Source organism: Pelodiscus sinensis, chromosome 4, assembly GCF_052426305.1.
Source record: "Pelodiscus sinensis isolate ZL-2025 chromosome 4, ASM5242630v1, whole genome shotgun sequence".
NCBI lineage: Eukaryota > Metazoa > Chordata > Testudines > Trionychidae > Pelodiscus > Pelodiscus sinensis.
Window position 1 is genome coordinate 17632010 of NC_143055.1, and position 23462 is coordinate 17655471.

Here is a 23462-nt window from a genome sequence, read left to right on the forward strand (position 1 = left end):
GTTAACCAGTAAGCATCACCCACGGAGGAGGAGTGTCTGGAGCAGCTCCTGCCCACCACAGAGGCAGGGGATTCTTTCAGCCCCACAGGACCCATTGCGGATGGGGCCCTCCAGCCCAGCCAAAGCAGCCCTGGTCCGCAGAGGTGGGGGCTGCAGGCAGGGGCTGCTCTGGCCAGACTGGAACAGCCCCTGCCTGTGGTAAGGGAGGAGCCACTCCAACCTGCACAATCTCCCTTTCATCAAATAATCACTTAAACGTAATGTTTAACTGATTAGCACAGTGTTTCCCAAATGGTGCTCCCCTCCCCCCGCGCATAAAGAGACAGAGGAGCCCAGCGCACAAAGACGCTGGCTCCTTCCCCGCTCCCCTTTCAGACATCTCCCACGTCCCCCGCGGGATGGGGCCCTCCAGCCCAGCCAAAAAAGCAGAGTGGCAGCAGGGGATGTGGGAGAGGGATCTTGGGTTGATCAGGCAGAAGCGGGACAAGCAGCTGTTGCTGCTGCTAGGTCCCTTGGTAAAGGCAGCATGTGTGTGTGTGGGGGGGGGGGGAAGAGTACTATCAGTGAGTGGAACACTGGAACTCCTACTCACCGTGAGGATCGGAACAAATCCCCATACACACTGTGAGGACACGTGGCTCCTGTGTGTGACTAAGTTTAAGAATTCAATCTAATATCAAAATTCCCCATGGATCGTTGGTTAAAAGAAGGAACTTTAAAGAGAAAAGTGAGTACTTCAAACTCCAATATTTTTACTGAAACCAGCAAGGAAAATACTGAGGCAGCTCAAGTTAATTATGAAAAATTTCAGCTGACTAATAAGAAACGCATGTATTGTGAGGACTATTTGGCATTTGGATTCACAAGCAATGGAAATGAAGATGCTCCAGGTGCCCAGTGTGTAGTGTGCAACAAAATATTATCTAATAGTTGTTTAGTACCTGCTAAATTGCGAAGACATTTTGAAACAAATCATCCAGAATACAAAGATAAAGACATCAAGCTTTTGCTTAAAAAAACTAAATCGCTTGAAAAAAGTAAACTCTTTATGTCAAAAATTGCCAGATCTGATAATGAAAATGCGACAGAGGCATCTTACAAAGTAAGCTATCATATATCGCTCGCCGAAGAAGCACACACTATTGGGGAATCACTCATAAAACCACGTGCAAAAGATATTGTGATGTGTATGTGGATCAGGAGTCTAGTAAAAAAAGTTGAGGCTGTGCCACTATCAAACAATACTATCACACGTCGTATTCACGATCTTGCTGCTGACATCGAGAAGGAGCTTATTTTTCGGCTGCATTTATGTGATGCATATGCATTACAATTAGACGAGTCCACTGACGTTGCAGGTCTTGCAGTTCTGCTTGTATTTGTCCGTTATGATTTTAATAGTTCTATTGAAGACTTACTTTTATGTGAATTTTTGCAAACCAATACAACTGGTGAGAATATATTCAATTGTATCAATAACTTTATGAAAACACATCAAATAAGCTGGGAAAAATGTGTTGATGTATGCAGTGATGGTGCCAAAGCAATGGTAGGAACAGTGGCTGGCGCTGTAACAGGAATAAAAAATGTAGCACCAAAGTGCACCAGCAGTCACTGCATTCTCCACAGACACACTCTGGTAGTTAAGAATATTTCTCCCTCTCTTAAAAATGTGTGGGACGAAGCAGTACAGATTATTAATTATATAAAAACTCGACCATTACAATCAAGACTGTTCAAAATTATGTGTGAAGATATGGGTAGTCAGCACACAGCCCTGCTTCTACATACAGAAGTCAGGTGGCTATCACGAGGAAAAGTGCTGGTTAGATTATTTGAATTGTGTCATGAGCTCTCTGCAAATCTGATGGATCACAAATTCCAACTGTCTGATCGTTTAACAGACTTTTTGTGGTTATCTAGAGTTGCGTATCTTGCAGACATCTTTACAAAACTAAATGAAGTAAATCTGTCGCTGCAAGGAAAGAATGTAAATATTTTTAATGCGAAAGACAAAATTTTGTCATTGTCACGGAAGCTACAGTTTTGGATCTCATCTGTAGGACGAAATGATTTGGATTGTTTACCAACTCTGAATGATGTCCTTGAAGAAAATGGATACAAACTTGATGAAGATATTCGCAGCGACATTGCAGATCATCTCTGCGATTTATACACGAACATCATTAAGTATTTTCCAAACATCAATGACAACAATAACTGGATTCGAAACCCATTAAGTTTAACAGAAAAGCCAATCAGTTTTTCTACACAAGATTATGAAAACCTAATTGAAATCGCTTCAGATGGCCAATTAATACAAAAATGTAAAGAAGTTTCTCTGATTACATTTTGGAGTGACTTATGTCAAACTCAAGAATATTCATCTTTATCAAGATGCGCAATTCGTCAGCTGTTACCCTTTGCCAGTACATACTTGTGCGAAACTGGGTTCTCGAACTATGCAGCAAAGAAAACGAAATACAGAAATCGACTGAATGCTGCGCCAGATATGCGAATCCAACTTTCTAGTATTAAACCAAATATAAAAAGAATTTACCAAGAAAAGAAGAAAAACCACTCTTCACATTGAAAACTATGAATATAATTAATATTTGATAGTTTTATTTTTTGTACATATTTAATATGATTTTTGTTGAATATAAATTAATGGTGTTATATTCAATATGTTGAATTTAAATGAATGGTGATCTCATGACCGTATTTAGCATCTTATTACCACCAACTGTGGTGTACTGGCTGTCTGTGTGCGTTTGGGTGTGGGTTTTTTTTTTAAATTTTTTATTTTTTTTTGCTTGACAAACTTAATCCCTGGCTAGGGGGTTCCTTGAAATTTTTCTGAGTTTGAAAGGGTTCCGTGGTCAAAAAAAATTGGGAAACACTGGATTAGCAAATTAAATGAGATTTTACATCCTTATTTCCAAGACACTACAAAACCTACAAGAATATTTCTGTCTGTTACAAACTGATCAATTTCCATTAGCATGTCGAAGCATATTTCATAAAAATATGAATAAAATTATGCCTTTTAAAGATAAGGCTTGATTGAAGAAGAACGATTTCCACAAACAAGTAAGCCTAAGTTTATATCACGTATATTCAAATTTTTTGAATGTTAAATATTAGCAAATCTAATTGCAAAGAATGTTTTAGATTAGAAAAATTCGGAAAATCTTTAAAGAAACCAAAAAGTATTTTCTGTTGGCTTCCTATAACAGAATCAAACAGAACAGGTGGAAATGACATTTTAGATCATCTAGTCAATCCCCTGCATTTCAGGATTGTTCTCTATATTTCTTTGACAGCACTCTCCCACATGTAGGATTCACCACATCTTCCAAATGTGCATTTTGAAGGCTTTTTGATTACAGACAAAACCCAGGAGTAGATGCACTATAAATCCAAAAAGTCCACAATGGGCACATTCATGCTATTTATGCACTTATTTTCTGACAGTGGGAAGTTGCACTTACTGTTGCTGCAGCCTGAAGGATTTCTTTGGCTCTCTCAGCAGCTTCAGACATTCTTTCCATCTCTTTTTCTTGATTTTCTTTTCTAATGGCTGCTTCTTCCTGAAGTGTTGCTTCCAGCTTAGCTTTATTGTCTATTTTTTCACCCTCAACTTCTGCTGCTTTGACTTGAGCCTCTTTGGCCTAAACAGATTGCAAAGACAACATGAACAAACTACTACATTTTGAATTATGTAGTTAAGATGTCTTCAACAGTTCAGTGAACACACTGTCAAACAAAAAAAATACTCTAAATTATATCAAAGAGAATTCTGTTTATCTTGAAAAACCTTCATAACTTGTTTACTTCAATATTGTTAAAACTTTTTATTGTCTAAGATCACTAAGCAGCTATACAAGTCATTCCTTTCTCCTGTTCCCTATATGAATCTTTCAGAACAAAACTTTAAGCAAGTTTTGAAAAACCTTTCCTTAAAAACAGACATGTTTGGCAGATCATATTTTTAAGTTAACTTTTATCCCAGTAACAGCTCCCAAAATAGTGAACTATACACACAGGAAGATGCAGCGCTTACAATCCAAGTCAAAAGCAACATCAGAAGGATGAGGAAGAACATTTATAATCTACTATATATTTTAGAGAGTTTGTCTGTCTGTTTGATTAAGAATTCCTCCTAAGCGGTAAGAGCTAGGACCATCACATTTGGTATACAGCTCTCTCGTACCATAACTTAAAATAACATGAGGGTTTGGTTATTCAGGGAAATGGGATGTATGTGGAATAAATAGGATTGCTTCTCATAAAACAAACAAAAATGAGAATCACCAAAGCAAGTATAAGTATAGTCCTCAAAACTGACATAACTGAGTGAATGTTAAAAAAGACTGAACCAAGATGAGCCAGAAAAATAGGAGGAACTTGGAATAGGATTGCTTCTCAATTAACCATACAGAAAACGGATTAAATGAAGGTACGGCTGACCAGTGGAAAATCTGGGGAACTACAATCACATTAGCCAACTCTCTCAGCACCATCTGATGCATTAGATCCAGCCCCATGGATCTGTGCATGTCCAATTTTTCCAAATAGTCCTTAACCTATTCTTTCACTACTGAGGGTTGCTCACTACCTTCCCATACTGTGCTAGCTGGTGCAGGAGTCTGAGAGCTGACCTTGTCTGAGAAAATCGAGGCAAAAGAGCATTGAGTACTTCCTCTGTGCTGGTTAGGCCTCAGTTGGAATATTGTGTCCAGTTCTGGGCACCGCGTTTCAAGAAAGATGTGGAGAAATTGGAAAGGGTCCAAAGAAGAACAACAAGAATGATTAAAGGTCTAGAATACATGACCTATGAAGGAAGGCTGAAAGAACTGGGTTTGTTTAGTTTAGAAAAGAGAAGACTGAGGGGTGATATAATAGCCGTTTTCAGGTATCTAAAAGGGTGTCATAAGGAGGAGGGAGAAAACCTGTTCACATCTTGGCCTCCGTGGATAGAACAAGAAGCAATAGGCTTAAACTGCAGCAAGGGAGGTTTAGGTTGGACATTAGGAAAAAGTTCCTAACTGTCAAGGTGGTTAAACACTGGAATAAATTGCCCAGGGAGGTTGTGGAATCTCCATCTCTGGAGATATTTAAGAGTAGGTTAGATAAATGTCTATCAGGGATGGTCTAGACCAGGGGCGTCCAAACTTTTTTCAAAGAGGGCCAGATTTTATGAAGTGAACATGAGTGAGGGCCGACCATTTTGCCTGACATTCTTTGAACCATTAAAATTAAATGCAAATTAACTATTTTATGTAAAGTTTATTGCAAACGGCATACTTTTCATTTCGTCACATGGATGACAAATCTAAACAGGTGTTAAATCACTCTGCCTTTCATATCTGAAGGCCAGATGAAAAAAAAATCTAGGAAGCTGAAATATGTCAGGAACATTGTAAAGTACATTACATATTATTGGTAATAAAGGTTGTCTGTCAACTTTTAAGTTCAAAAAATATGAACTGGAACATAACACCAAGTATACATGTTGTGTCCAAATATATTTATAACTGATTTAGACCAACTGACATTAACTGAGATTTTACAATGTATTCATCTCAATACATATGGATTTGTTGGGGGCCATAAAAGATAGATATTGCCAAATTACCTGTGGGGCCGTATTAAACCGGAATACGGGCCGCAATTGGCCCGCGGGCCGGACTTTGGACATGCCTGGTCTAGACAGTATTTGGTCCTGCTATGTGGGCAGGGGACTGGACTAGATGACCTCTTGAGGTCCCTTCCAGTCCTAGTATTCTATGATATCATCTGTAACGAGGTTGCCTTCTCCATTCTGTAAGGGTCTCACATTTTGCCTGACCTTTTTGTTGCTAACGTACCCGTAAAAACCCTTTTTATTATGTTTCACATCCCTTGCTAGCTGCAACTCCAATTATGCTTTGGCCTTCCTGATTACACCCTTACATGCTCAAGCAATATTTTTATACTCCTTTCTAGTCATCTGTCCAAGTTTCCAGGTCTTTTTTGTATTTAACACAGAAATCTTCAGTGAGGTTAAGCTAAGCTGGTCACCTACTATATTTGATATTCTTTCTGCACATTGGAATCGTTTGGCCCTGCATCCTCAAGAAGGCTTCTTTAAAATAGAGCCAGCTCTTCTGGACTCCTTTCCTTCTCATATAGCCTGCCTATCAGTTTCCTGAGGGAGTCCAAGTCTGCTTTTCTGAAGTCCAAGGACCATATTCTGCTGCTCTCCTTTCTTCTTTTTAATCAGGATCCTGAACTCAACCATCACATGGTCACCGCTGCTCAGGTTGCCACCTGCTTCTACTTCCCCTACAAATTCTTTCCTGTTTGTGAACAGCAGGTGAAGAGGAGCATGACGCCCAATTGGTTCCTCCAGCACTTGCACTTGGAAATTTTTCTCACTATTCTCCAAAAACTTCCTGAATGGTCTGTGTACTGTTGTATCGCTCTCCCAGCAGATGCCAGACCAGGGTGATTTAAATTCCCCATAAGAACTAGAGCCTGTGATCTAGAAACATCTGTTCACTGTCCAAAGAAAGCCTTGTTTACCTCAGCCTCCTGTTGTGATAGATTATAGCAGACACCCACCATGACATCACCCCTGTTAATCTTGCTGCTAATCTTAACCCAAAGACTCTCAACAGGCTTTTTTCCGGTTTCATACTGAAATTCTGAGCAATAATACTGCTCTCTTACATGCATAGGTTTATTTTTGAATGCCTTTTTAAAATTCTACAATTTTAAGTTCAACTTTTATGGTCAAGAGATTGCACATAATTTTATTAGGTGAACTGAAAAATACTGTTCCTTTTGTTTTTTTTATAGTTCCAAGTATTTGTAATAAATAATAAATAAAAAATGAGCACTGTGCACTTTGTGTTCTAACTGAAATTAATATTTGAAAATGTAGAAAGGAGCCAAATTCTCCAAATAAGGTGAACATTAAATCTTTGTGTCAAGCAATCTGTGAGAAAAAGTTACTCTCGAGATATGTCAGAAAGCTTAATTATAACTGTGCCAGTGATGATGATTTCAAAGTCCAAAGAGAAATTTGTGTTTTGAGAACCATGCTGATCTTCCATAACTAATTTTTAATGCAAGATTTCAGATACAGCATACTCTTAAACAGTTTTTACTAATGAAGATTTGTTCAGATCCTTTCCTCTGTACAAAGCAGAACAGTAAACTTTTAGTTTCTCCTGCTTACTTACAGTCTTTGGACATCAGAGATATTTTGGTTAGGCTCACCCAATATGTTACTCTTAATGGAAGAAAAAAGCATAATACAGCCAGGCTGCCTTTTATTTATTTTCAACTCAAACTCGAATTTGCAGACAGAGAAATGTATACTTTGACCAACTGCATGTTGCACAGCAGCCTGCAAGAGCCAGAGAGTCACAATGTGTGCAACAGACAGCAGCCATCCTCACTGTAGCCATCTTTAACATGGCAGTAGAGCCTCACAGGCTACATATCTTAAGATCTTTACCTTGCTCAGTATGTTCTTTACCTCATACTGAGACATAATACTCCAAGCTTGAACTTTTTTTTTTTATTTTATTTTTTGGCCTGCCATGCCTATGGGATTAAAGATCAATGTGAAGCAGGACACATTTGATTTAAGGTTCATTCTTTCCTCAGTCTTTAATACATGCCAATTTTCTCTATGTGTTTTCAAAGTGCCTCAGAGCGACCTGTTAAAGACAGTTAGGCTTTCCTCAGAACTATGAACAATAAGTCTTCCAACTCCTGCCTATTCATTCTGACACGTAGTAGCACGCACAAAATTTTCAAACACTTGCTGATTTTGATCAGCCAGTCTTCCAGATAAGCAAATAAATATACCATTCAAGTAAATTATAGTAGCTACACTTTTTACACAGGAGAAATACAAAACTAACACTTAACACTAAAAAACAATGTAATTGCTGTGTGTATGTACACACACACACACACACAGAGCCTATTTTTAAATAAACTAGTTCTCACCGAAAGACAGTGTACTGTAGTGGTGATACAGAGCAATACATACCACGATCTCTGGTAGTGTCTGGAGTGTAGTTTTGAGCTGATCAGCTGGTGAAAGTGTATCCGGAAGATACATAGCTCTGGATAAAATAAGCAATGAAGTGGGGATTTCTTGGTTCAGGTGCAGATCTAGCCACTGTAATTCAATAGATAGATATATATATAGTTATATTTTATCACAGAGAACAATAGGAATTACGCAGCAAATTGAAAGTTACCACTTATTTTCCAGATACAATATAAAACAACACGCATGGGTATTATATTTAATTCTTACCAGTTACTAATTTCTCCCAAAAAGAACTGTGATCTTTAGATGAAAGCCACTAAATACAATAAATGCCAGAGTAGTAGCATTCTCTTAAACTAAAGAGATAAAATAACTGTTTTCTTTTGAGATCAAAGTCACAATTTATGAAAGATCCATAATTTGAGTCTGATTAATGTATATTAATTTATAACTCAGAAAACAGTAACAGATTCAGAAAAGGACAATACCCATGTTGTTTGTTTATATAATATACTTACACAGTACAGTACTACTATGTACTATTATTACTACCTTATAATTAAACACATATTGAAGCAATCTTACTGGATATATACCTGTTTAAGTTGTTCCTTTAGTCGTTCTTCTGTTACGCCAAGAGCTCTCATACCTCTTGCTCTACATGCTGCCTGCAGTTCTTTAACAGTAAGACTGTCAACTCCTTCCTCCGCAATCAGCTATAAACAATAAAAAATAAACATCTCATGTGTAAAAATGTAACAGAATAGTAAGCACATTACCTAGATGTTTAAAACAATCACTAAGGGCTGCTGTGATAAAAAAATAGATAGCCACAATGTTTGGAACAAGAGTTGGACATTATTATGTGGTATGGTTCAAGCAGAGTTAAGTTTCAGAACTTCATGGGTTTGGGTGGGAGATATAGAGTTGGTAAATATTTTAAATCAATTCTATAACATTAAATTTGCACTTCTAAAAATATTTTCCCTTTCATTCTAATTGAGCTATTTATATTGTCATTAATGGTAGTTACAAGTAGAGATCTGTGGGGAAACATATATAAATCAAAAGAGTGAAATGGTATGGTGGATATAAAGGAAATAACCTAGTGCTAATGTACATATAGCTAAACTTGTCAAATGGATAGTCCTATCAAGTCCATGTTTACCACTTTATGTCCATGGATCCGTAACTGACAGATTTTAAGAACTTGAGAGGTGAATTAATGAGCTGTGGTTACAGGAGATAAATTCAGAGATGTACTACCTGCATCAGTCACTTTATTAACCAGAAAACTATTGTATTTTTCACTTTCTTGTATTTATCTATCTCTAGAAGTCCTTCATAAACAGGACTTTTCCTCAAATGAGTGGCTTTTCAGAACCAATTAAAGCTACTGGACTTTGGAACTTTGTTCAATTAACAATGCTGTCTGTGCAAGTATGCACTATGCAAGCTTCTCCAAAACAGTTCTGTTGATGTAATCATACCTAATATATTCATATTAATATGAAACATTTCAGTTCTAACACTCCTGATCAGAGAGATTGCCAGTCATGGTAAAGCACATAGCGAGAAAGATGAGCACAAGTGGTTAGCAGAAGACACAAACTAGATCGTTTGAGGAAACTCGCCTAATTTTAAGGCTTCAACCTTTTTGCTGAAGTCTACAATTAGTACTAGTAAAACAGACAAAAACAAATATATGCCTAAGTTAGATTTTTATCCATAAATGTTAGTAAACATCAATTTGACTATATACACAAACCAATGAAAAAATATTTCCCTCAATAATAATTTAAAAAAATTACAGATAGGCAAAATGAGAAATATATGGATTAGGACTTATTAAAGTTTGATTTGACATGATGCAGACATTTTATTTTTCACTTAATTACTTTTTGAATGTCAACAATCAGTCATTAAATGACTCTCTCCTCCATAATTTCCCACCACTGTGATATTTAAAATCCACAAAAATGTTTAAAAAGCTTTAAAATAAAATGGATAATATTAATCAAAAGTATAAAAAATAAAAATATACTTGTCAAGCTTAACTACAGCATTGGAACAGATAAGCATTTATTTTTCATCAAATCATGTTTCAAGTGACTTACTTTGTCATCTGCTTTCATGGATCTCAGCCTCATGATCAACTGGAAGCGCAGAAAATTATTTGTCCCCATTGACTGAAGTTCCAACAGTTTACAGAGAGCTACCAGTTGAGGCCTAGTAAGATTGTCCAGTGTAAGTTCATCTTCAAACAATTTAGAGAACCGTAAGATCTCCTCATTACTAGGCCGTTCACCAGTCTCTCGGATCTAAGATAATTAAAAAAAAAATAAAAAAAATCTCAAAGCAAGTTTCATGGATAAAATATTTTTATCAATTAGTACTGAACAGTTCTTAACTAAAATATTTTGCTCCAATTCTGATTTTTCACAATGTTATCACATTTTGTATTTAGAGGCAGGGGTTTTTTGCCTTTCAAAAAAAGGTAAGAGAGGCTGGAACAGAGGGAAAATAAAGTTTTACTTTGGAGAAGCTGCACTTCCCTCTACTCCCCACTTCTTTACCTCCCTCCCCAATTAGCTACAGTGAAACCTTTGTTATCCGGCACCCTGTTAACCAGAAAACTTTGTTAACTGTCATTGCCCCCAGTCACATCTTCATGCGTACAGGCCTGGCTTGGTTTACCACGACTGGCTTAATTTTTTATTTAAGAAGTACTAATCATCTAACTCAAAACAGAAATGTGAGACCAACTGCCTCACACTACAAAACTACCAATATTAAAAACTTGAGTTTTACTATTATTGTCCATTGGTTTTTCCTAGGTTGATGGGACCCTCAGATAACCAGAACACCCTAATCTCTGAGCATGCTGGATAACACGTTTTACTGTATTTGGCTGCATTCTTACCCTTTCACCTTTTCTGTGTTATTTTCCCAGATAATTTGACACGAACCAAGACGAGAACTAGGATACGTCATCCATGGTCAACACTGACCGACGGAGGCCAACAACAAGTACCCCGACACTCCCTCTCATTCCCATACCCTCTACCACCACCAAACTCCCTTCCAGACCCTACTATCCTCACCCCCTCCTGCTCTCCACCTTCCACCCAGATCCTGCATCCCTATCCCACTCAATGGCAGTGCTGTCCTGCACACTAAGCCCCTCATTTTTGTTCCCACCTCTGAGGAGGTCCACAAAATCCACTAACTCTGGAACCCCAGAAAAATAAATCTGGCCTATGGAAAGCCCTGAATCTCAGTCTTCCCTGTCCCTTCTCCCTCACCTCACAGAGGCTGGAGAGCCAGAAAAGTGAGCTGTGTCAGTTGGGGGCACATCAGTGAGAGTTGGGAGTTCTGGGAGTTTTTTGCTTCTCACTTGTGTGGTCCCCAACTGATTTTTCTGAGAGTCAGTAGCCCCAACCCAAAAAAGGTTCCCCACATCTGCCATAAAGAAAAAAAAATATGGAAACATTTTGTGTTGGACATAATTTTAAATAAAGTAAAACATTAAGTTTGATAAACTAATGCGAGAAAGTTAACACACTTAATCCGTTTAATAATTTAAATTAAAACTCTCTCCCCCCAGCTGCAGCACCAGCAAAATGACTTGGGTGTAATTATGTAATTCATGGTGAGTTTCCATTAGCAACGGGCAGTCTGCAGAAAGGTTTGGAGAGGGTGGCCTTGGGGAAGGGATGGGGTAGATCCTGGTTTGCCCGAACATTTTAAAAAGTGATCTTGCATGTAAAAAGGTTGGAGACCACTGCAGTGAGGATTAACCAGGAATAAGCATATTGACTGGTTTTACTGTGCATTACCATCTTGGCTGTTGACCTGAGCAGAGTCAAGCCTGCTGAGTACATCTGCAAGAAAAATCCATGCACTACAGGAATTGGTGATAACTGATCTCTTTGATTATGTATGCAGACAATATAAAATAATGCTAAGGAATTCATGCTGGTGGAGGTACAACAGAAATAATTATTTGTTATTATTAACGATGCAAAAGCATTTTTGCAACTGTTATGTTCTCATCTCTGGTGTTCTTGGTTAATGCCAATTTGGGTTATCATCTAAATTCACCTTATAGTTGCAGATGGCTATTACATTTCACTTCCTATCCTGTAATACTGCTATATACGGTTACTGTGTTCCACAGCAGAGGAGTCTGTTTTTCCGAGTGACATTATTCCTATGTACAAACAGTAATTTGAAAGCCACTTGGAATTCTTCTAAATGAAATGGCACTATTAAATGATTAACTCCACATTTAAAACAATATACTGTAAAACCTAATTGCAGCTCAAAGTAATTTAATTCACAAACTGTGACAATTGTTCAGAGAAACAAAGAGGATTTCTCACCTTTGCTCCAAGAACACAACATGCTATCTCACAACATTCATCATTGTGTAAGGTGCACTTTTTTTTAAATTTAAAAATTATCTATCATGATTTAACTAATAGTAATACGGAATTCAAAGAATCTTAAGGATAAATGGTTCAGTCTTTACACACAAACCCCCCATCACTCCGTCAGAGTACCTAATTAAGTCTTAAGTCTGTCATTACTAATAGACAAAGCTGTGCTAGATACGTAATAAAGGTCTGACGTGAGGAAGCCACTTCATATTTAGCTAGAAGCCACTTCATATAACAGAAGCCATTTAAGTTTCTTGCTTCTTCATGTACGCTAGAGAGTGAACTCTCCTTCACCAATGTGAGAAAGGCCAGAAGGATGAGCTATTGGAATGCGTTAATTGCGTTGTTTTGAGCTGAAGCTCTTACTCCCTACTACTTGTTTCTTCTTGCTGATAACAGTCTCCTCTTTTGAGTTTAATTGATGATTTCTGTAATTGGATGCCCTGACGTCAGACTTGTTTGGTTAAGAGTATAAAGTACTAGGATTGATTTGTATTAGCAGCTTTATGGGGCCCGCCTCTGCTGGGGTCACGTTTGGCTCACTTTGTGCCTTATTGATCAATAAAGCTGTTTGGTTAGCCGCCTAAACACAGAGAAGTCTTTTGCTTCGACACGTTAAGCATGCTGCCCTCAGTTCTATGCTGTTGATGTGTAGGGCCAGATCAGCCTGAGACCACTGGCCCCGTAGATTGGCTTCCCAACCTAGGTTGGAAGCGTCCATCACTAGTAAGAGGGATGGCTGAGAGGGGAGAAAGGAGACACCAGGCCCCTTGTTCATGGCGTCCACCCACAAACGTAGCGAGTTGAGGACTGGTCCCAGCAGGGTCCCAGCTTTATGCCTGTGTTGTGATAGGCTGGTTTCTACACTGATGCTAATCATATTTCTAACAGCCTGAGTCTGAGACGGGCGTACTGAACCACATAGGTGCAGGCAGGTATATATATAAGGCAGTTCCTTGCTGTAGTGGTCAGAAACTGGGAAATGTTCTAGATTATGTCCACCAGAGCCTGAAATCTGGACTTTGATAGAGGCATTCTTGTTTTAACAGAGCTTAGGATGGCCCTTATAAACTCTATTCTTTGAACTGGGGTCAAAGTGGGATTTGCCTCATTTACGAGCAGTCCCAGGTTCTCAAATGTCTGATTTGAGCCTCTACCTGAAGACTGGAACAGCCTTTGACCAGCCACTTGTACACATTCAGAAATACTTATATGTGATTCTTCTGGAGGAATGTGCCACTATGGACATGCATTTCTTGAATACCCAGGGGGCTGATGACAGGCCAAAAGGTAGAACAGTCAATTGATAGTGAGCTCTATTCAGTACAAATCTGAAGTACTTCCTGTGGGAAGGGACAATGACTATATGGAAGTACATGTCTTTTAGGCCGAGGATGGCATACCAGTCTGCCAGATCTAGAGAAGGGATTATCGAGGCAAGAGAATCCATACAGAATTCAGACTTGGTTATAAATATGTTCAGTTCCCTCAGATCAAGAATGCATCTGAGACCTCCCTGGGCCTTCGGTATTAGGAAACATCAAGTGTAAAACCCATACTCCTTCATTGCTATCTGTAGGTGCAATGAAGGAGTGCAGTGATCCTACAGATAGGTGTGAATTTGGAGAGCACTGCACAAGTATTGATATTCTAAGCTGCAGGTCCCCAGTAGAATAAATTTTCCTTCCAAACAAATTTCGTTTTTTGCACCCTTGGTTTTTTGAGGATGGTGCCTGGATTCCCCGGTGCTCTCTTTGGTTAGCAGCATCGACTACTAACAAGTCTGGTGGTGGGTGGGCATCCAAATGTTCATACCCCTTAGAGAGTACAAAATAGCACCTCATTTCATTTTGCTGTGGGGGACAAAGGATCTGCTAGAGAGACCTGGTCATGTTGAAAACAGTGTTGAAAATGGGGAGAACTACACAGAAGGGACCTGAGGAGGATAGGATTTCTACAACTGGGTCCGTCTCCTCAGTGACCCTCCTTTGTGAGTATGCCCCAATTCTGGGCTACCTTGGGCAACAACTGTTGCAGCATTCTGCTGTCCTCTAGGGCTAGAGCAATAGAAGAATTTTCCACCGACTCATTTGGAGAGGAGGGGTTAAGTGCTGAATCCCTGCCCTCTACTCCCATAGGATCATGTTGTGGTTGAGATGGTGAGTTTCTTGGCACTGTAGCTGTGTCTAGACTATATCCCCCTTTCGACAGAGGGATGTAAATTAGACACTTCGAAATTGCAAATGAAGCAGGGATTTAAATATCCTGCTCTTCATTTTCATAATCGCATCATGGTGTTCTTTTGAAAAAGCACCATTTCGATATTAAAACTGCAGCCTAGACATGGTTCTTTTGAAAAAGCCTGCCGTTTTCGAAAGATCCTGTACTCCTCAACAAATGAGGTTTACAGGATCTTTCGAAAAAGCCTGCCGTTTTCGAAAGAATTGCATCTAGATTGCTGTTTTACTTTCGAAATGGTGCAATTATGCAAATGAAGCATGGGATATTTAAATCACCGCTTCATTTGCAATTTCGAAGTGTCTAATTTACATCCCTCTGTCGAAAGAGAGATGTGGTCTAGACATAGCCTGGTTTACAGGATCGGTCGGCAAAGGCTTCCCCAACCAACAGATCCGCGCTTAGACTGCTGCACTGTGCTGGATCAGCTGATTGTTGACACAGCACAGCGGCCATGTTTATTTTAATGAAGAGGGGATTATTTAAATCCCCGCTTCTTTGCCTATGCTGGGTAAACTAGTTTACATGGCTCTGTCGACGGAGCCATGTAGTCTAGACATACCTCCTGTGTTCCAAAGGTATACACTGCAGGAGGCATATACAGTGCCAGGTGGAACACCAAAATTGTGACCCTAAGGTAGTAAAAAGGGGGCACCTAATGTTGGCACAGATGAATAGACAACTCCTGGTGCCATGGCAGTCACAGGTGCCAGTGCTGTGGTGGCCACCGGTATCAGTGCCGGTGCTGGAGCAAACATTGATGATAATGCCTGAATGACCATCAGAGCAGTAGTCACCTCCACTGGGGGAGCGGTCTCTGGAGTCATGACTATCATCAGTGCAGTTACTGCCTGCACCGAGGTTATCAGCAATGGAAGAGGTATTGGGGTAGAAACTAAATTTATACCTGCTATTGGTCCCAAAAGTGGTACCAACACATACTGGACCAAGGAGTCTGCTGCCGCAGCCTGAGGAGTGAACACCATGGGAACCTAGGAAAGTTGCGTGAACTCTGGTGCCAGGGCTACCAAGGTCAGTCTTGGCGTGGGACTTTGAATAGGCCCAAAGTACCCAGAATGACCACTAGGGATTCCCAGCTGGGTGCCACTGCCCCAGTGGGTGTTGATGGTGACACGTGGACCTCAACCTCCTACTGCTGGACGTATGTAAACAGCAGGAGTCTGCATCAGAATCTGTCTCTGAGGCTGATGACCAATTAAGCACTGCAGAGCAGGAGGACTCTGGATACTGTAAGACATGGTCTCATCATGGTTTGTGTGTGCAACAGAGAAGTACTCTCTGGGGATGGCAAGCTGCACGGTAATGGAAATTGTCGAATCAATTCCAGGGCCACCTCAAAGGTCTCTGGGGTCGAAAGCAGCTAAATGTCCCAGTTATGACAGTCCAGGGAGTGATGGAAGGGTGGACTCAATTGGTCCTTTCGTGGGGCTGGAGTTGATGTGCCGCCAGGCACCAGTTTCTCAGACCATACCTGTTGTCATGATTATGAGGGTTAGCCAGCAGCCTGGGGATTAAGGGGTTAACTACACCTAGCCAGGTGGAGTGACCAATAGGAATGTAGGTGGGATTTTTCAAACTGGGACAAAGGAATTTGGCTTTTTTTCTTTTCTCCCTTTTGTCTCTCTCTGAGGGAGCTCTCTGCAACTACAGAGAGGGACAAGCATGTCTCTCTCTCTCTCTCCAAGACACCATTCTTCATTTTCTGTAAGTAGGGTAAAGTTTAGGCAGTTTTGTTAGGTTTTATTGTTTTAAGGATTGGGTATGGGATCTGAGATCTGGCACGGTGTAAAAGATGTTTTGGCTTTTCTTTGTAACTAAGTTCTAGGAGTTTCTCCATGAGTATATTTTGTTACCTCCCTATCTAGTCATTATGGTTGCAACAGGAATATTGTTGTAATAATAAAAGTTCTTTCTTTTCTTTTTATTAACCTGGCAGTAGTTAATTGTGTGCCTTGATTTTTATTTTAGGGGTAAGATTTCCCAAATGATCTTTCCCCTGATTTCTTTATCAACATTTGGGTGGTGGCAGCGGAAGTTTTATCCCCAAGATCTAGGTTTTTAAGATCTTGGGGGGAAGTTTTATACCAAAGCCTGGTAGATAAGGCTTTGGGGTACACTTGCTGGCCCCCACTTCTGCATTTATCATGCCAGAGTGGGGAAAAGAGCCATGACACCTGTGATTGGTGCTGAAAGGTCAATTGCTTCCTCTGACAATTGGAGGGTCAGTCTCTTTTCTTCCTTTCGGCACCAGGAATACAGACTTGCATCTATCATTCCTATGACTAGTCCATGGAGATGACGGTCCCTAAATAGCACTGGAGCACACTGCACTAAGGATGTGGTGCTGGCTGGCCCTGGATCCAACTGGGTTCAAAGGATGGCCTTCAGGAGGAGAATTCTAAGCCTCTGCTGTCTAAGTATCCGTGGACAAAAGCTCTTCCAAATTTGGCACTTATCGTTCTGGTTATCTTCACCCAAACACTTGATGTGGAGGTAACTCTTCAGCATAAGCTTACCACAAGCTTGGGAAGCCTTAAAGCCCAGACCGAGGAATGCCTCGGTCCCCGGATAGAGAAGCGAATGGGAACTGTTACTATTCCACTAACCTACCTGTCATTCGTCTATTTATTCACCTGGTGCACCTACATTCACCTAGATTGTGAGCTGTGGGATAGAGACACCTGCTTGGGGTTTCTGATCGCTGGCACAATAGAAATAAATAAATGTTGCATGTATTAATCAAGTCAGTGATTCAGGCAGTGGAGAACAAGACCATTTGCTCTAAACGAGTGTACACTGAAGTCCAGGTCTAAGTACAGTAATTACTGAATCAGTCAGGGGTGTGATTTTTACAGCCTCTCTTACAGCAGGCAAAGCCCCTATACAGGCCATTATGCTAGTGCAAAAAAAAATTGCTAGTATAGCCTACATCATTCAGGGAACCAGCATAAGATATATTAGCAAAAGCACTCATAACATACAGCTATGCTGGCATATCTGTTCTAGCATGGACTATAACTAAATAGGCTGGCAAAAGCCAGTAGGCCTGCACAGATTTCTCTACTATCTGGCTACAATTAAGTAATCTCTAGACAGGTGACCAGAGTTTATATTTCTCTCTTACTTTTCCTATTCCATGTCCTAATGCTAGCCACAATGTTTAGTAATATGTATGCTACTACACAGTCAACATTAGAATCACCTTAAGAGGGAATGAATGATAAGGTAATCAACGGTTTTATAGAATTAAAATGGAAAAACATTGGAAAAAATAAAAGTTCACCCAGAATATCAAAGAAAAATACATTATAACTAGAAAAGCAACAGTTCTGCGCACCTTTTGTTCAGCATATGACACATGCTATCCAATTAAATCTAGCATGAGTAAAGATAGATGACCATGGTATAAGTAGCAACGGATTATGCCACAATCTTAGTTTTCTTCTTCACCACTGGCGATTGCTGAGTAAGAAAGAAATAGCTTGATATTTACTTTTTAAGTGAATGGAGTACAAGGTTATATTTTTACCTTTTGAAAGAAAGTAGAAAAATCTTTAGTAACATTTCCTTTGGCTGCTTTGTTTTTCAAGGCAATCTCCTCAATAGTGTCCTGAAGAAATTTAGCCACTTCAAGTTTCACTCTCAATTCCATCTTCAATCTCTCCTCCTATATAAAACAAGAGTATATTGCTTTAAAAGATGTCCTTTTCAGACTTATACCCTCTAAGATTCCCCTTCCCCACAACTTGCAAACCTCTCTTTGAATGAGACTCTATAGGATTTTCTGTATCACGGTGTGTAAATGTTATTATACTGCAACATTTGAACACTAGCCATTTATTTTCCATCCATAATCTATTTAGGAAGGACTGAATAGGCAAAAGGAGAAGGAGAGTGGCATTCTGTCAAAAATGACATTACTTGTTTCTGAGTCACTAACTAGGAAGTCGATTGTTTTAAATGCTATGGATTGATAGTCTAATGGATGGAATATTAGTTGGTGTTGGATACAAACCATCAAATTACAGTAGTAAACAGGATGACTAGCTCCTTGAGCAAATACTTATGTGATCCAGGGGATCTTCAATCTGAGTCACAAACTAGTCAAATCAAGATGCCAACAGTAAAATGTCCTTGCAATTTCTAAAAGATTAGGCAACTATACCTGTCTGGGATGGTATAGATGGTGCTTGGTCCTGCCATGAATCCAGTAGACTGGACTTGATGACCTCTTGACATTCCATCTAGTTCTATGATTCTAAGTACTTACTAGGGATGTTAAATTTAGATTAATTGGCAAATTAAATAGTCGATGCAATTTGCATCAACTATTCAATTAGTCGATAAGGATGCTTTCGCCTTTGAAGTGTAGCAACAGCCCCAAGGTTGTGTCTATTCTTCAAAGGCCAAAGAGCTGCAGGAAGCACAGGGCCAGCAGGGGACTCAAGCAGTCCCCCGCTGGCCCCGTGCTCCCTGCGGCACTGCCACTTTGAAATGTCACAGGGAACCTGGCTGAGCCATGGAGTCCTCAACTGACCACAGGTTCCAAGCAGCGCTGCCGCTTTGAAATGCCAAGTACAGCCCAGGAGTAGCTGGGGACTCTGAGCTCCATGTGGCACTGACACTTTGAAGCACCTCCTCTCCCCCTTGCTGCCTCTGATAGGTTTTATTCAGTGGAACAAGCCGACCTACTATCCTTTCCAGGTGATAGTTAGGCAAGGGCCACCACTCCTTAGTGTTACAACTCTTTAAAAATGTGATTCTGGCTACCAAGATGCTAACAATATCCTAGCCACCTTAAATATGAATAAATTACTAAATCCACTTTGTTAAACCATCAGCATTTTGTAACCCAGGAAAATTTTAGGGCCTTGCTATCAAGAACCAAACCACAGCTTTTTCTTACAAAGTTTCAACAAGGATCAAGTTAGAATTTCAAGTATAATTTAGTTCTTGTCAAATATTTGACTGATCCCAAACTATGTTGCAGTTACCTTTTTAGATTTTGTCTCAAATGTTGAAGGAAGCATATTAGGGAACAGCTTAAGTGCTACTGGAAGCAAAAACTCCATGAATGGAACAACAATGAAAACTAGGAAAGGAACCAGGCGAAAGAGATCAGCACATATCCGAAGGAACTGGAAGAAAAATTAAAGGCTTTTAAAACAAGAACAAAATATTACATAACAACATTAAAAACAAAATAAGATTAATATAGACTATATTACAATTTAAATATATTTGTTCTATGAAGATATTTCAAAGTAACAAATTATAGGATATGATGAGTTGAGTTGCTCCAAAGCATGGTTCAGCCTGACATAGTGGACACTGAGCTGAACAAAACAATAAATAGCATCCTGCAAATGGGTGGAAATCTGCTTTATACCTGTGGATCATTTTTGTGGACTGCAGATCACGTGTGCATATAAAATTTGTATCCACACTGGGTTCTAGCAATCTCCTCATAGAAGTCAGAGTGACACTCTAGCAGACTGGGTGGGGCAAGGCACATACGTTGGCCCTAACTTAAAAAATGTGAGGCCCAAGAGGGAGAAAGATTGAGGGGGAGGAGGCAGGGATGAAGCTCTGACAGCACTCATTCAAATGCAGCAACTGTCATACAGCCCCAAAGGTTCCTGGAGCTCTCTGAATCACACACCGAGTGGCTGCAATACATGGCAATACCCTGTTGGGCATTCTGGGAATTGCCCCCAGCTTGATCAGGCAGGGGAGGGTAACTTGAACTCCCAGAAGGGAGTATGAAAATGTGCTCCTGTAAGAAAGCCAAGCACCATTTTGAAAGAAGTGCTGTTGTATTTTGAACTACCAGGCAGACAGAGCACATGCTGAGAAAAGCTCAGTTGTTCACACTGTCTGTCCTGGCAGTAGAGTCACCGCAGATGTGTAGCTGTGTTTGACTTGCTCATGTATAGGGCAGCACTGCACAGCAGGGCTCAGGATTGTAGCCTCCTTGCCAAAAGTGGAGAAGGAGATGTGACAGGACAGGAAGTCTCTGGGGAGAAGTGAGAGGAGCCTGGGGGGGGGGGGGGTTTGATTCAACGGCATCACTGATGTATCGTGACCTGTGAAGTTGGTCGTAGTGCCCACGGAGATCAGATTTACATCCACCGATATAGGTATCTGTAGACCTTTACTGCAGATTGTGGAACAGATACAGATATAAATCTTGTACCTGTGCAGGGCTCTGATTATGCATAAAAACTGGTACTATGAGACCAACCAACTTGACCTAGCTTCCAGCCCTGTCCATTATTGCCCTTTCTGATATTAGGCAACCCTGTAGAATCTGCTCCTTAAGATGGAAGACACAGCACAACCAATTTAGTTAAAAGATGTCATTCCATCAGTCAAGTGTCTCAATTCAAGGCATTCTGTGTGATGAATTCTTAAGACTCAGTCTCAGATAGCATACTAGATGAAAAAACAAACTTCAAACATAGCCAATGCCTACCATGTGACAGACCCAACAGTGTGGAACTCATAGGCAAAGCTCATTTGCTTCAGACATGGTGTCAGACACACTGCGAATAAGTGGAGCCTTCTTAACTCTCTGCTCCATGAACATGCTCAATGCCCTTCTGTCAGCTGCTAAATGTTAACACATTTAAACTAACAAGTCTGCCTTACACACCTATATAAATGTCATCACAATAAGGCTTCTTTTTCTTGTTGACTATGATACACTTGAGTTCAATGCCAGTGTTTCTACAACTAGTGAAAGAATTTCCAAAGCATAAGTCTCACTGTCTTTCTATAGTATTGTTAAACAAAGATCTCATGTAAACTCTAGAAAGTACCTAAACACAGGAGATGGTAATTTCTTGGTCCTCAAAGCAGCTTAAGCGTCCCTTTTTACTCATTTCTATTCTCCCTCTTTCCCTTACCTGCATGAGCTACTGGACACTGAGTAACCAAGAAAATATGAAGTATCAGAGGGGTAGCCGTGTTAGTCTGAATCTGCAAAAGCGACGAGGAGTCCTGTGGCACCTTATAGACTAACTGAAGTGTAGGAGCATAAGCTTTAGTGGGCAAAGACCCACTTCGTCAGATGCATGTAGTGGAAATTTCCAGAGGCAGGAATAAATATGCAGGCCAGGATCAGGCTGGAGATGATGAGGTGATCCAATCAAGGAGGATGAGGCCCACATCGACACACCTTTAGAGCCCCGACCAGGGTTGTTCTATCTATTACCCAAGATCCACAAACCTGGAAATCCCGGACGCCCCATCATCTCGGGCATTGGCACTCTTACTGAAGGACTGTCTGGCTATGTGGACTCTCTGCTCAGACCCTACGCCACCAGCACTCCCAGTTACCTTCGTGACACTACGGATTTCCTGAGAAAACTACAATGCATAGGTGATCTTCCAGAAAACACCATCCTAGCCACCATGGATGTAGAGGCTCTCTACACAAACATCCCACATGCAGATGGAGTACAAGCTGTCAGGAACACTATTCCTGATGATGCCACAGCACAACTGGTGGCTGAACTCTGAATTTATCCTCACACACAACTATTTCAGATTTGGTGACAACATATACCTCCAGACCCGTGGCACCGCTATGGGCACCCGCATGGCCCCACAATATGCCAACATTTTTATGGCTGACCTGGAACAACGCTTCCTCAGCTCTCGTCCACTTACACCCCTTCTCTACCTACGCTACATCGATGACATCTTAATCATCTGGACCCATGGGAAGGAGACTCTGGAAGAATTTCACCATGATTTCAACAGCTTCCACCCCACCATCAACCTCAGCATGGACCAATCTACACGGGAGGTCCATTTCCTGGACACCACGATACAAATAAGTGACGGTCATATCAATACCACCCTATACCGAAAACCTACCGACCGCTATACTTACCTGCATGCCTCCAGTTTCCATCCCGGACACACCACACGTTCCATTGTTTACAGCCAAGCACTGAGGTACAACCGCATATGCTCCAACCCCTCAGACAGAGACCTACACCTACAAGATCTTCAACAAGCATTCTGTAAACTGCAATACCCACACGAGGAAGTGAGGAGACAGATTGAGAGAGCCAGACGTGTACCCAGAAGCCTCCTGCTACGGGACAAGCCCAAGAAAGAAACCAACAGAACACCACTGGCCATCACCTACAGTCCCCAGCTAAAACCTCTCCAACGCATCATTAGTGATCTTCAACCCATCCTGGACAATGATCCCTCGCTTTCACAGGCCTTGGGAGGTAGGCCGGTCCTTGCCCACAGACAACCCGCCAACCTGAAGCATATTCTCACCAGCAACTACACACCGCACCATAATAACTCGAACTCAGGAACCAATCCTTGCAACAAACCTCGGTGCCAACTCTGCCCACATATATACACCAGCAACACCATCACAGGACCTAACCAGATCAGCCATACTGTCACTGGTACATTCTCCTGCACATCCACCAACGTAATATATGCCATCATGTGCCAACAATGCCCCACTGCTATATACATCGGCCAAACAGGACAGTCCCTACGTAAAAGAATCAATGGACACAAATCTGATATTAGGAATGGCAACATACAAAAACCTGTAGGGGAACACTTCAATCTTCCTGGACACACAATTGCAAATCTAAAAGTAGCCATCCTGCAGCAAAAAAACTTCAGGACCAGACTTCAAAGAGAAACTGCTGAGCTACAGT

General features: G+C 40.6%; 1 protein-coding gene across 2 annotated transcripts in view; it reads right to left on the reverse strand.

Moving 5' to 3' along the window:
• Positions 1-23462, reverse strand: part of LETM1 (leucine zipper and EF-hand containing transmembrane protein 1) — a 62475-nt gene that overhangs the window by 25495 nt on the left and 13518 nt on the right. For both annotated transcript variants that reach the window (XM_075930895.2, XM_006134732.4), the window contains exons 4-9: positions 19755-19898; positions 18290-18427; positions 10177-10380; positions 8656-8775; positions 8054-8185; positions 3495-3674 (exon numbers count right to left, since the gene is read on the reverse strand). In XM_075930895.2, the coding sequence (XP_075787010.1) occupies positions 3495-3674; positions 8054-8185; positions 8656-8775; positions 10177-10380; positions 18290-18427; positions 19755-19898 (918 nt within the window). The remainder of the gene's footprint in view (positions 1-3494; positions 3675-8053; positions 8186-8655; positions 8776-10176; positions 10381-18289; positions 18428-19754; positions 19899-23462) is intronic.